This window comes from Amborella trichopoda, chromosome 4 (assembly GCF_054954075.1).
Source record: "Amborella trichopoda isolate Santa Cruz 75 chromosome 4, AtrichopodaSantaCruz75HAP2 v2.0, whole genome shotgun sequence".
Classification (NCBI taxonomy): Eukaryota; Viridiplantae; Streptophyta; class Magnoliopsida; order Amborellales; family Amborellaceae; genus Amborella; species Amborella trichopoda.
The window spans coordinates 59246037-59258002 of record NC_142339.1 but is presented as its reverse complement, the minus strand read 5'-3'; the positions used below and the strand labels follow the sequence as shown (position 1 = coordinate 59258002).

Sequence of the window (11966 nt, the reverse complement as noted above, 5' to 3'; positions counted from 1 at the left end):
TGTAACATCAGCATTCAAGTGGGCTCACTTTCTCTACTCAGCTTTATTTTTTTCTCTCTCTAAACTATCAAGACTCTGGTGCCTCCATTCTCTGTAATTCCAGCAAGTAAACCAGTGGGCTAACTCTCTCTATCTCTCTACATGATTTTATCTCTTTTTCTCTCTAAACTATCAAGACTCTGGTGCCTCCATTCTCTACAATTCCAGCAAGCAAACCAGTGGGCTAACTCTCTCTATCTCTCTACACGATTTTATCTCTTTTTCTCTCTAAACTATCAAGCTCTGGGGTCTATTGTGTGAGTTCTAAGCTCGGTTGCATAGAGCTTAGGAACATTAAAAATACCTATTTGTTTTCCTGTATCCTAATGACGAAGTATCTTTATGCACAACAAATACTACATCGAAGGGGGGCAAATACCGTATTGAGATAGCGTTCCGACGTGTTTGAAAACAATAAGAGTTTGAGATTTATATTTACAAATCATACCATTTCCTGCCCCCATTTCACCAAACCAAAATCCAACAATTCCAACTAAAAAAATCACATAAGTTTCAATGAAAACAATTGAAATTAAAAGAAATGTTGTGGTTTATATAAGGCTAAGGCCTTAAACAATAAAAGTAAGACACACCTTCAAATAATATCAAAAGATATTGTCCCAATATTGAAAATCTTTGTGATGGTTTGAAAATTCATTTTCATCTCTAACTAAAAATTTTGAAGATTAAAAAACAATAGAGATCGGGCAAATCCATGAACACTTTAAAATTTTGAAAATTTACTTTATAAAAAATGCATTGCAAGATGTATTATTTCCAAAATTTCAAATCCATTTTTTTTCTCATATCCATACATATTGAGGCCGAGATCATTGATTTGAAGATTTTTTGCCATCAAAACAACATTTCCTAGTGAATTTTTGAGGTGCGCCTTAAAATGATTGCTTAGGGCCCTACCCTCGTATAAACTTTGGAACTTGGTTTCTATGCGGCGAAGCCCGCATGTGTAGAAATGTGGGCCTCTTAATAAATATAATTTTGAGATAGATCTTAACATTTTATATTTAAGGACATGTAATCTCTAACATGGATATCATAGATATGAAGAATAAATAAATTTTAAAAATTAGAAATAATAATTCTCAAAAGAAAATATTTGGATAGTTAGTTTCCATTGTTTTTAGATGGAACGCCTACTTGCATCCATCTTTAAGATAGATGCTTTACATTTATTGGACAACATATGCATGAAACAATTTTCCATAAACTTTTTGTATTTTTAATTTGGACCCGGTTTCTACGTGGCCAGGCCTGTATACACGAAAATGCGGGCCACCTAATATATCTATTTTTAATATGGATTTTAAGATAGTTTTTAAGGATATATAATTTCTAAAATGGAGAGCATGAATATGAAAAAAAAATAAATTTGAAAAACTCAAAATAATAATTCTAGTAAGAAAAGTAACAAAATATTTGGTCCATCAGTTTCCATTGTTTTTAAGATAGAACACCTACTTGCATCCATCTTTAAGATGGATGTTTCGCTTTACACTTTTTAGACGGCATATGTAGAAATGCGGTCAAGCCAGCATATAACAATTTCCCTTTTAATTTTGAGAAAAGTTCATATAAGGTTGCATCATGTAGAATTACATATGTACCTCAAAAATGTATCGGAAAGGCTGTTTTAATGTTGAAAAACCATATATTTGATCATCCCGATATTGAGATGTATGAATATATAAAAAAAAAAGTTTTCGAGCCTTAGAAATGGTGCATCTCGCAACACATTATCTAGACCGCCCATTTTGAAGATTTTTATAAGTTTATAGATCTCATTGATTTTAACTATTTTTTAAGTTTAAAATATCTAATTAGATATGAAAATAGATTTTAAGATAATCCTAATAAATTTTTACAACAAAATTAAAATTAATAGATTTTGGAGGTACGCTTTAATTGGATTGTTTAAGATTGCAACCATATAGAAACCGCACCCTTTGATTTTTACCCGTGTGCCACGGTGTGCTTCTCTTTTCCACAAAGGGTGTAAGCGTACAATATGAACCCGCGGGAGCACACTGTAAGCGCTCCTCTGCGAAAGGCTGTCCCTTCCATAAGTTTGTGCTGCAATTTATTTCTACCAAGTATATATATGATAGAGGACGCGAGGCGAAGTCTCTGGTCCAGAAGCTTCATCGGGAGGAGTGGCAGAGGTTCGTATACCTTGCCTCAATTGCTCTTATCCGTTGATTTTGCCCCAATTTTATTAAGCAACAGTTGCATACGTTCGTTAAGGAGCTGTTTCAGAGGTTGGTATTCTTTCCAGTGCTTTTTTTGCCCTAGATTTTGCCAGTGTTTGTTAAGTAGAGATTTTAGATCTATTACCGTATGTTTTCCCCTAGGTTTTGCTTAGCAGCAGTTCCAGATGTTCCTGAAGCTTTCCCTAGCTATTTTCCCTGCGTGCCCTAGTTTACTCAGGGAACAATTACCGAGACTGGGAAGCTTGCCTTAGCTCTTTGCCCAGTTCGTGTAAGGAACATTTCCTATTTTGATGCCGATTCTCGTAGTTTTTTTTCCCCAAATCAATTAAGGAAGATTTCCTAAGGTTGGTGCAGTTTTCCCTAGATTTTTGTCCTGGTTTGTCACAGATTTTGCACTGGTTTTATTATGGACAGTTCATTGCCTTCTTGCTTATGGCTATAGCTGCCCTAGGTTTTCCATAGATTTCCCCTTAGTTTTATTGAAGAACAGTTTAGAAGTTTGCCTTGGTTTTATAATCTTCCTGTTGCATATGTATGGTTCAGTGTCCTTAAATGAAAGCCCTAATTTTGAGTTGTTTTGACATTCTATAGCTTGGTGGGTGTATAGAAGATGTCTTCTTCGTCAGGGCAACCTCAGTTTCGATACACTCAAACTCCTTCAAAAGTTTTGCATCTCCGCAACCTTCCATGGGAATGCACAGAAGAAGAGCTCATTGAGCTCTGCAAGCCATTTGGGAAGATTGTCAACACCAAATGCAATGTTGGGGCCAACCGTAACCAGGCTTTCGTCGAATTTGTGAGTTTTTTTTTTTGTTTTTTCTTTTTTTTCCTACACTCTTTTGGTGCCTATCGATTTAGTGAATTCTCACTTGTTTATTCAGTTTTTTCCATTTATAAAGGGATTTGTTTTTTGGTTTTTTGATTTCCTTTGAGCTTAGAGAAATTCTTTGCAAAATTTGGTGTTTAGAGATTTTATTGGATAGTTGAGTTGTTTTTTTTGCTGTAAAGTCATTCATCTTCACTGTTATTTCATTGGTTTTGGACTTCCTACTTGTTATCACATCGAGTTAATATCTCATTTCTCTTAGCTGGTGTTTGTTTTCTTTGTGAAAGTCGATGTCCAAAAATTTTGGCTGCAATGTCCAACAATACCAAGCTTATAGAGGCTTTTCATTTGCTTGTATGCGTTTGTGGTTGGCTTATGATTTTTTAGCGTTCGAAAATCTCGGTTTGTATTATGTCTAAATTTGGTTGGAAATTGTTCTTTCTTTTTTGGATAAGATTTCCTCTTCATTAATATTACCTTGCAATAGAAATCAGCCTCGGGCTATATGGAATTTGGCTGTATACCTACCCATGTTCAGGAATAGCTGAAGTTATTGTATACCTACCCATGTTCAGGAATAGTTTCAAGTTTCAGCTGGTGGGTTATTCCTTTGAGGGGTTTCTCTATTGTTAAACACTTAAAAAACATTATAACATACTGCAATCTTATGCAGCATTCCGTTGATAATCATCATCATCGTAGCCTTTTTCTAATTAATTGAGGTCGGCTACACGAATTTTGGCCTGTCGTTCTGCTCTATTAAAGGCCATACCCTCAGTGAAGCCATAAGTCCCCATATCTTTTCGGACTACTTCCAACTACGCCTTTTTGGATTTACCCCTTGCTATTTTCAGTCCTTTTACTTGAACTAACTCGCACCTCCTAATAGGTGCTGTAATTGGTCGGCGCCACACATGGCCATCCCACCTAAGTCTACTATTTCTTATCTTATCGCCTATTGGTGTCACACTTAAACTTTTTCGAATGGATTCATTTTGAATTCTATCCCTTCTTGACGTGCCACTCATCCATATCAACATCCTTATCTCCGCTACACTTATTCTATGGGTATATTGTTTTTTGTCCACCCAACATTCTGCCTCATAGAGCAAAGTTGATCTCACAACTGTCCTATAGAACTTGCCCTTTAGCTTCATTGGTATGCGGCGATCACATAAAATTCCAGTTGCACATCTCCACTTCGCCCACCTCGCTCTAATTTTGTATGCCATCGTCTTCAATCTCTCTATTTTCCTGGATTATTGACTCAAGATATTGAGAATGCTGCCTTTTTGTACTTCCTAGCCGTCAATCTTAACTACTTCCTCGTCTCTACTCCTATTATTACTAAACTTGCATTCCATATACTTTGTCTTAGTTCGGCTACTTTTAAAACCTTTGGATTCTAGAGCATCCCTCTAAAGTTTTAACATTGTGTTGAAATTGTTTTGGGTCTCATCGATCAAAACTGTCATCTACGAACAACCAAGGCTTCAAAAAACGCCAAGCGGCCTGTCTGGCGCTCATACGGGCGCCCCGTAGTGCAAATTCTTAGCATTTTTTCATATATTTTTCATCCAAATGCACATATATGCATATAGGTGTGTCAGATTTTGTAATTTATTCCATTTGAAAATATCGCAAGTTTGCAACATACATTTTTATATACAAACATATCACATATCTTAGTAGAGCTACCAATCAACTCAAAAATCTTCGAATCCACCAGTAGCACCCTAAAAATAATTTCAATGAGAAAAGAAAACTTTTTCAATCCACAAAGAATACTCTCGATTCTCAAAAATTACTTTAGATTCTCATAAATAAGTTTAGTATGGAGATTGAGGGTTCTTTTTTTCACTTTGGGGATTAAAAATAAACCCCATAACGTTTTATACAACCTTGGGGGTTAAAATCACCCCTTTTGAAAAAATCCTTATGGCCCTAGGCGCTCTCCTAGGTACATCCGCCCGTGTAGGGCTGCTTGGGTCTAAGCGTGCGGATTTTTAGTCCAGGCCACCTGGGCAGGTGTCGAGGCTTCAGGCGGACTGTTTTTTAAAACATTGACAAACAACATGCACCACGGTACCTCATCTTATAGGTGCCTAGTTAAGTCAACCATAACTAAGACAAAGAGGTACAGGCTCAATGTTGATCATTGATGTAGACCTATTGACATTGAAAACTCACTCGTCTCCACTAGTTGTTTGTACACTTGTTAGCGTTCCATCGTACATATCTCTCACTAAGTCGATGTAGTGTCTTGAGACTCATTTTTTTCCAACACCCTCCAAACCAAATCTCGAGTTACTCTGTCATAAGCTATCTCTAGATCAATAAAGACCATGTGGAAGTCTTTTCCCTTCGCCCTAAACTTCTCAATCAGTTGCCTAGTTAAGAAAATAGCCTTCGTTGTTGACCTTCCTAGCATAAAACCAAATTGATTTTCAGATACACTCGTTTCATGCCTTAGTTGTTGCTCAATCACTCTCTTTCAGAGTTTCATAGTATGGCTCATAAGCTTGATTCCTCGATTGTTTGCACAATTCTGTATGTCTTATTTGTTCTTGTAAATAGGTACCACAATACTTTTCCTCCATTCGTCTGACATTTTATTTGTTCTCAACACCTTGTTGAACAACTTCATTAGCCAGTTAATGCCAATCTCCCCCATGCACTTCCAAACCTCTATTGAGATATCATCTGGTCCTAATGCCTTTCCTATCTTCATCCTTTTCAAAACTTATTTCACTTCCGACATCGTAATTCTACGAATGTATCTATGACCTCCGCTGTCAATTGTACTAACATGTTATTTAATTTCCCTTGATAATACAACATGCTATTTAATTTTCTAATACTTGGAGTACCCTTTGTTTTTGTGTATATTTGTCCTCTTGCCGAGAATCTGGGCAACAAAAAGTCCTGTCTTGTTGCTTGTGGAAAATAAGGATATTGGAGGGTCACAAACTTTAGTTCTCATGAACTTTTTATAGGATTTGTTTTTTTCGCACATATGCATGCAGCTTTGCATACAAATTATGTTTTGCTCGTGTTTCTATTGGTAGGGACTTCAATAAAATTAGAATTGAGATCAAAGACTATTTTTACTTGTGGTTATCTATTACTTTCTGTGTTGTGCATATTTTATATGGTTGTGCCTTGTTACTAGGGAAAAGTATGGCTTGCATATTATGTTTATGCTCAGCGTCCACCGTCCAGCTTCAAAACACTTAGTGGAGATGACCTGTAGCTTCTTCAGTTTGTCCATCATATGTACTATGGTTCATCTCCACTGCCTTTATTGAGAAAATGTGATCTGACAGTATCCAATGTATTTTCAAATGTACAACTTATGTGTATTGTTTACTTGTTATTTGCTCTGCAATGTTATCATTGGAAGTGTCTGTCTTGACAACCTACACACATACACTTCATACAGGTGGACCTTAATCAGGCCATTTCCATGGTTTCATATTATGCTTCTTCATCAGAGCCAGCACAGGTGCGGGGAAAAACAGTATATATCCAATATTCTAACAGGCAAGAAATTGTCAACAACAAGAGCTCCGGAGATGTTGCTGGGAATGTTTTGCTAGTGACCATTGAAGGTGTAGAAGCTGGTGATGTCAGTATAGATGTCATTCACCTCGTAAGTTCATTCAACTAATCGATTTCTTTTCAGGATCTATGGGAATGTTTTCACTAGTTTGGCACATTTCTTGATTCTGCTCATTGTTGGGGTATGTGTGTAAGTAGGGAATATTTAATTAGCTTGAAAAAGTTACAAGACCCAGGCGGTTTTACTCTACTTTTGGTTGACACACTCTGCATGGATCATCAGCAGGTCCATGTTATCAAGGAGAAATCCTCGTTGTCAGCATACTGCATTGGGAGAAACATGTGTGTTTTGCTTACCTCAATCTTTTAACCGTACTGCTCTTAGCCTTACAACCTTAGTAGATGAACAATATTTCTTCTGACTCTCCTTTTACATTATGCCTTATCCAAGTTGTAGGGTCAACTCAACCTGTTTGGGAGCTGATTTTTGAGGTTTAACTTCCGACTCTTCTACTTCTAGTTATAGTGTCAATCCATATACTTCTCCTATTTGGATTATATGGGATTTAATATAAAAGATACTACATAAGCTTTTCGTACAATATTCAAGGGAAATGGTTACTGTAAAATATTAGAAGGAATTAGTGCATCCTTGGACTTTTTTTGTTTTTTCTTTTCTTTACTGATTTTGTATGATAGTACTGGGGCTTACAGTTTGTGGCTGCTATGTTTTGAATGTTTTTCTGCTTTTAAATTTCAAAAATTCAGTTTTTAGTATATTTCTTGTTCTCATTTGACTTTGTTTTCTTTGGAGACAGTGCATTGATATGATCCTATACATCACATTCGTTTTTTAATGTCTATTGAACTATGTATCATGCCTCTGGTGTTATGATGAATCCCGTGCTCTTAGCTGCAGGTGCCCTTCCGCACTTAAAGAAAGCTAATTGATGCTTTATCTTATGATCATGTGTTACATCAAAGCTGAGCAATGACAACTGTTTGCATAGTTTTTATCTTTTGTTTTATTCTCATGAATGTCGTGGTGCAGGTATTTTCTGCCTTTGGATTTGTGCACAAGATTGCAACTTTTGAAAAGGCTGCTGGATTTCAGGTCATTTTCTTTTGTTGGTTGGTGATTTCTTACTGTCTCAGTGTCTTGTGTTAGAGTACATGTTTGCCTCAACAGTTAGTATGAATTGCGAACTTTTCAGGAAGGTCATTGTTTTTTATAAGGAATATATATATTTTTATCACAGGCATTGATACAGTTCAGCGATTCTGAAACTGCCTCTGCTGCAAGAAATGCATTGGATGGGAGAAGTATTCCAAGGTAAGAGATCTTTGAGTGGTATTTGATCTATTATTCCTTGGCTTCCTGGTACAATATGTTTGTGATCAATTTGGTATTCACAGGTACCTACTTCCAGAGCATGTTGGTTCTTGCCATTTACGGATATCATTTTCAGCTCATACTGACTTGAATATCAAATTTCAATCACATCGCAGCAGGTAGCTATTGCATGGAGCGAATGGTCAAAATTCTATCATATTGGCATGTTTACTTTTCCTGGTTCTAGTCATGGGTCCCAAGATAATCCTTTATTTGCTGCTCTGTCTTCTTGTTATTTTGCAAGTGTGTTCCTACTCAAGGGCCCAAACATTAGTCTGTTTTTCTTTACAATTGATTTTGTGGCATTCTGCGGTCTACAATTTGAGGTTTGCTTACAACCTTTGAAATGCCTACTTTCATTTGCAGGGATTACACAAATCCTTACCTTCCTGTGAATCCTTCGGCTATTGAAGGCACTGCACAGGTAGGTTACTATTGCTAGTGTTTCTTTAACAGTCTAACATTGCTTGTGGGCTAATAGATCATTTTGCCAGCCTGTTGTAGGCCCAGACGGGAAGAGAAAGGAACCAGAGAGCAATGTACTTCTTGCTTCCATTGAGAACATGCAATATGTAGTGACTGTTGATGTTCTTCACACGGTAAGATGGAAGCGTACTGTCTCTTTTTTGCATAAGATATTCTGAAAAATGCATTATTAACTTGCACAGTTTTTGTTTTCTGTTTCAGGTGTTCTCAGCATTTGGCACTGTTCAAAAAATTGCTATCTTTGAGAAGAATGGTGGTCTGCAGGCATTGATTCAGTACCCTGGTATGACTATGGAATTGTATGGAAGCAAACTTTGTTTTTGATGTGATTTTCATCAACAATGTCAGAATTTAATGATCTCTTTTATACGCTATTTTTTTTATTTTTAATTTTTTTTGGGGCGCCTCTTATCCGTGCATTTTTTTGTTTTGATTTCCATGGTATGCTTGATGGGAGCTTCTGGTAACTGAGAAATTTTAATTTGCTTGCATAACTAGCCTTTTCAAACTAAATGTGTGTTGTTTGACTTTATGAAATGGTATATGACTAATGAGTATTGTTTACATGTTCTGTAGTCTTCGTAGAAGCTATGCACCGATTCAACTAGTTGAAAAGAGACGGAATGGTTTTATTATGCGTCAAGTGTTTTCAATGTGCTGTTAGCCTATCCTGTTGTATCAAATTAGAGAATTTAAAAAAAAAAAGAAAAGAAAAGGGGCTAATATAGAACTTTAGCAAATTTGGGTTGAAATGTAGTTATTGTCCTATGAGCTGTGCTAAAGATAGGGAAGTATTGAGGTGCAAATATAGTAGATATTTTATTATGGAGCATTGATCCAATGCAACGGTTGTATCATAGTATAATGCAATGACACTTCTAGAAAACCATGTTTGTGGTATTTGTATGACCTCAAATTTTGCGCACATACTCTCTTTATCTCAATAAGCAATCTCCCCCCCCCCCCCCCTCCCCTCCCCTCCCCCCCCAAAAAAAAGGTTCAATTTGAACCCTAGATATGGTCAAAATGAGTCCCTTCCAGAAATGAATCTAGACCATTCATTTTTTGAATTTCAAGATCTTAGCCTTTATAAATTCAAAATCATTTTTTTTTTTTTTAACATTGTTCATCTAATGATAATAAAGCTATCTAAAAAAATTGGAAATGAAAAAAATCCTTCTAAGGCTTAGATCTAAACATCTCACCAAAATTAACGGCCTATGTTAATTGGGTTAAAAAATACTTTCTAGGTTGTGTTTTCAATTTTTTTCTTTTTTTTTGTGATTGTTGATTAGAATGAAAAGAGTGTGTATTTCAAAATTTGGATCAAACAAATGGCCATAAGATGGTTTTTTAAGGTTGTTGCATCATATTACTATACAACGGTTGCATGAAATCATTGCCCTATATTATTACATGCATCTGAGATACTTTCCTAGTAGTTTGCATTTGAGGAAGCTTATCTTCCTAACTCAAAAAAAAAAAAAGTGATTCTCTATGTAAAACCTCCAGGTTCTCTACCTAGGACATTTGTTAGATGTCCCCATAATGTGTCATTGCGTCATGTGTTGTATTTCGTTGTGGAATTTGCTGTTTAGCTTATTAATTTGGTTCTCCTGAATTTTTAGATATAACAACAGCTGCAGTTGCCAAAGAACATTTGGAGGGACACTGCATCTATGAAGGTGGCTATTGTAAGCTTCATCTGTCATACTCTCGTCATACTGATCTCAATGTTAAGGTATAAAATGTGTTTTTATGTTAACGTCCCAAGAACAAGAAAAAAAGAAAAGCAAATTAATTAAACAGCTTTGTTTGAAACTGATGGTTCCATCAAAGTATGCTTCTTCAACTTTTATCAGCTTCACCTTATAAAGAACAAATCAACAAAAGGACATAATTATACCAACTTTTGCCGAACAATTCTACAACCCTAATTGGTGGTCTCCTTTTCTCCAGGCTCACAATGATAGAAGCAAAGACTACACGATTCCTGATTCAAACCTATTAGGAGTGCCACAAGCTCCAGGTATTCCACCCTCCGCACCAGGTTGGCAAAGTCCACTTGGAAATGATTACAGCGGTGGCTCACAAGCAATGGTACCTGATGGTCAAGTGGGTCTGTGGAATCCAAGCTTACAAGCCCCAAGAGCGAATTTTAACCCAGCTAGCAATGCATTTCCAGGTCAAGCTTTCATGCCGCCGCCGCCGCCTCCTACTTATCCTGCTAATTCAGGAGCTCTTTTAGGTAGTCCATCAGATTTGTCACAGGAAAACTATGCCAAGAATGGGAATACTTTTCAGCAACAGTCTGACCAATTGCCAAATGGGCCTTCTTTACAAAGTGCACTGCTCCCGCCTTATGGTCGAGGAGCACACCCACCCCAGGCCCCCTATTATCGTTAGATGTGTACTAGTTTGAGGTATTCTTCTCTGGGGCATATTTCCTAAATATTTTGGGGCTTCCATTTTGCATAGCTTCTGTAATACGTTAAAGAGCTGCGGTGGCAGTGGCTTCTTTGATCTCGTGAATTTCACCCGTGTGGCTCTCTCTCGCCCTCCCCCCACCCACACCCCTTGGTATAGCGAAAACAAATATTACATTTTGACAATCACTAGACTAGAATTTCTTTGACAAAGGAAGTGCAATCGCATTTTGTAGTTTGATTGGTTACTCATGTATGATTTTTGTTGTGCTTGAGCATGTTGTGTGTCGATGATAGATACTGCTGTTTCTCCATCAGGGGCATCCCCTTCATGTGCTCTTGATTTAGTCCTGTTTCTTATTTCCATGTTTGTGGGTTAGTTTATGTTCTCTCTCTCTCTCCTCATACACACAACACAGTGGGAGCTTTGGTATCGATTAATCAAATTAAGTTATTTATTTGCTCCAGTTGGGAATTGAGTGAGAGATCGGTCCAGATTTAATCTGGGCTGTTGGGCTCGTATGTTTATATGGGCTGATTTCGGTTTTTTTCATATATATATATATATATATATATATATATATATATATAGTTATTTGAATTTTATTATTTTTAATTGAACTTTCATGTTACTTGTTTCTTGTAATTATAAAATAATAAAGTTAACAATAATACATGTCAGTGGAGTCTTAATATATTTCTTTGCATTTATGGGATGAAGATAAACTATAAAAAATATGAGTAGAATTTTTTGTTTTTTGTTTCAATAATCGCAAGAGTCATCCAATTTGTGTTTTTTCTTGATATACTTACTTGTTATTTAATTGAGAAATAATTTATGTAAATTTAATATAACGGATTTTATAAAAGAAAAAGTTTATATAAGGTTGCAACTTTAAAATGTAGAATTAAAGATGCGCCATTAGAAAATGTTGTTTTAAGGTTGAAAACTCTATAATTGATCATCTTGACATTGAGATATATGAATATGAAAAAAAAAAAAACAA

The 11966-nt window shown here is 36.2% G+C and overlaps 1 protein-coding gene across 11 annotated transcripts; it reads left to right on the top strand.

Annotated features, from left to right (window-relative positions):
• The first annotated feature begins 2186 nt into the window (after positions 1–2186).
• On the top strand, positions 2187–11273 carry PTB1 (polypyrimidine tract-binding protein 1). Of its 11 annotated transcripts, none has more exons than XM_088866162.1 (13): positions 2187–2219; positions 2859–3063; positions 6536–6745; positions 6941–6996; positions 7106–7146; positions 7706–7768; positions 7914–7987; positions 8071–8166; positions 8414–8471; positions 8542–8646; positions 8735–8816; positions 10162–10274; positions 10493–11273. In XM_088866162.1, the coding sequence occupies exons 3-13, from the start codon at positions 6732–6734 to the stop codon at positions 10937–10939; spliced, it is 1149 nt and encodes a 382-aa protein (XP_088722288.1). In that variant the 5' UTR covers positions 2187–2219; positions 2859–3063; positions 6536–6731; the 3' UTR covers positions 10940–11273. The 11 variants fall into 11 exon arrangements, with proteins under 11 accessions (XP_088722288.1, XP_088722291.1, XP_088722286.1 ...); XM_088866165.1 differs by having other exon boundaries at positions 6938–6996; positions 10162–10227; XM_088866160.1 differs by having other exon boundaries at positions 6938–6996.
• The last annotated feature ends 693 nt before the right edge of the window (positions 11274–11966 follow it).

Bases quoted from the DNA above. Each gene is read 5' to 3' on its own strand.
- PTB1 (XM_011624064.3), top strand. From the start codon at position 2,878: ATGTCTTCTTCGTCAGGGCAACCTCAGTTTCGATACACTCAAACTCCT. The intron at 3,064-6,535 runs GTGAGTTTTTTT...CACTTCATACAG, and splicing joins ACCAGGCTTTCGTCGAATTT to GTGGACCTTAATCAGGCCAT. The intron at 7,988-8,070 runs GTAAGAGATCTT...TGGTATTCACAG, and splicing joins GATGGGAGAAGTATTCCAAG to GTACCTACTTCCAGAGCATG.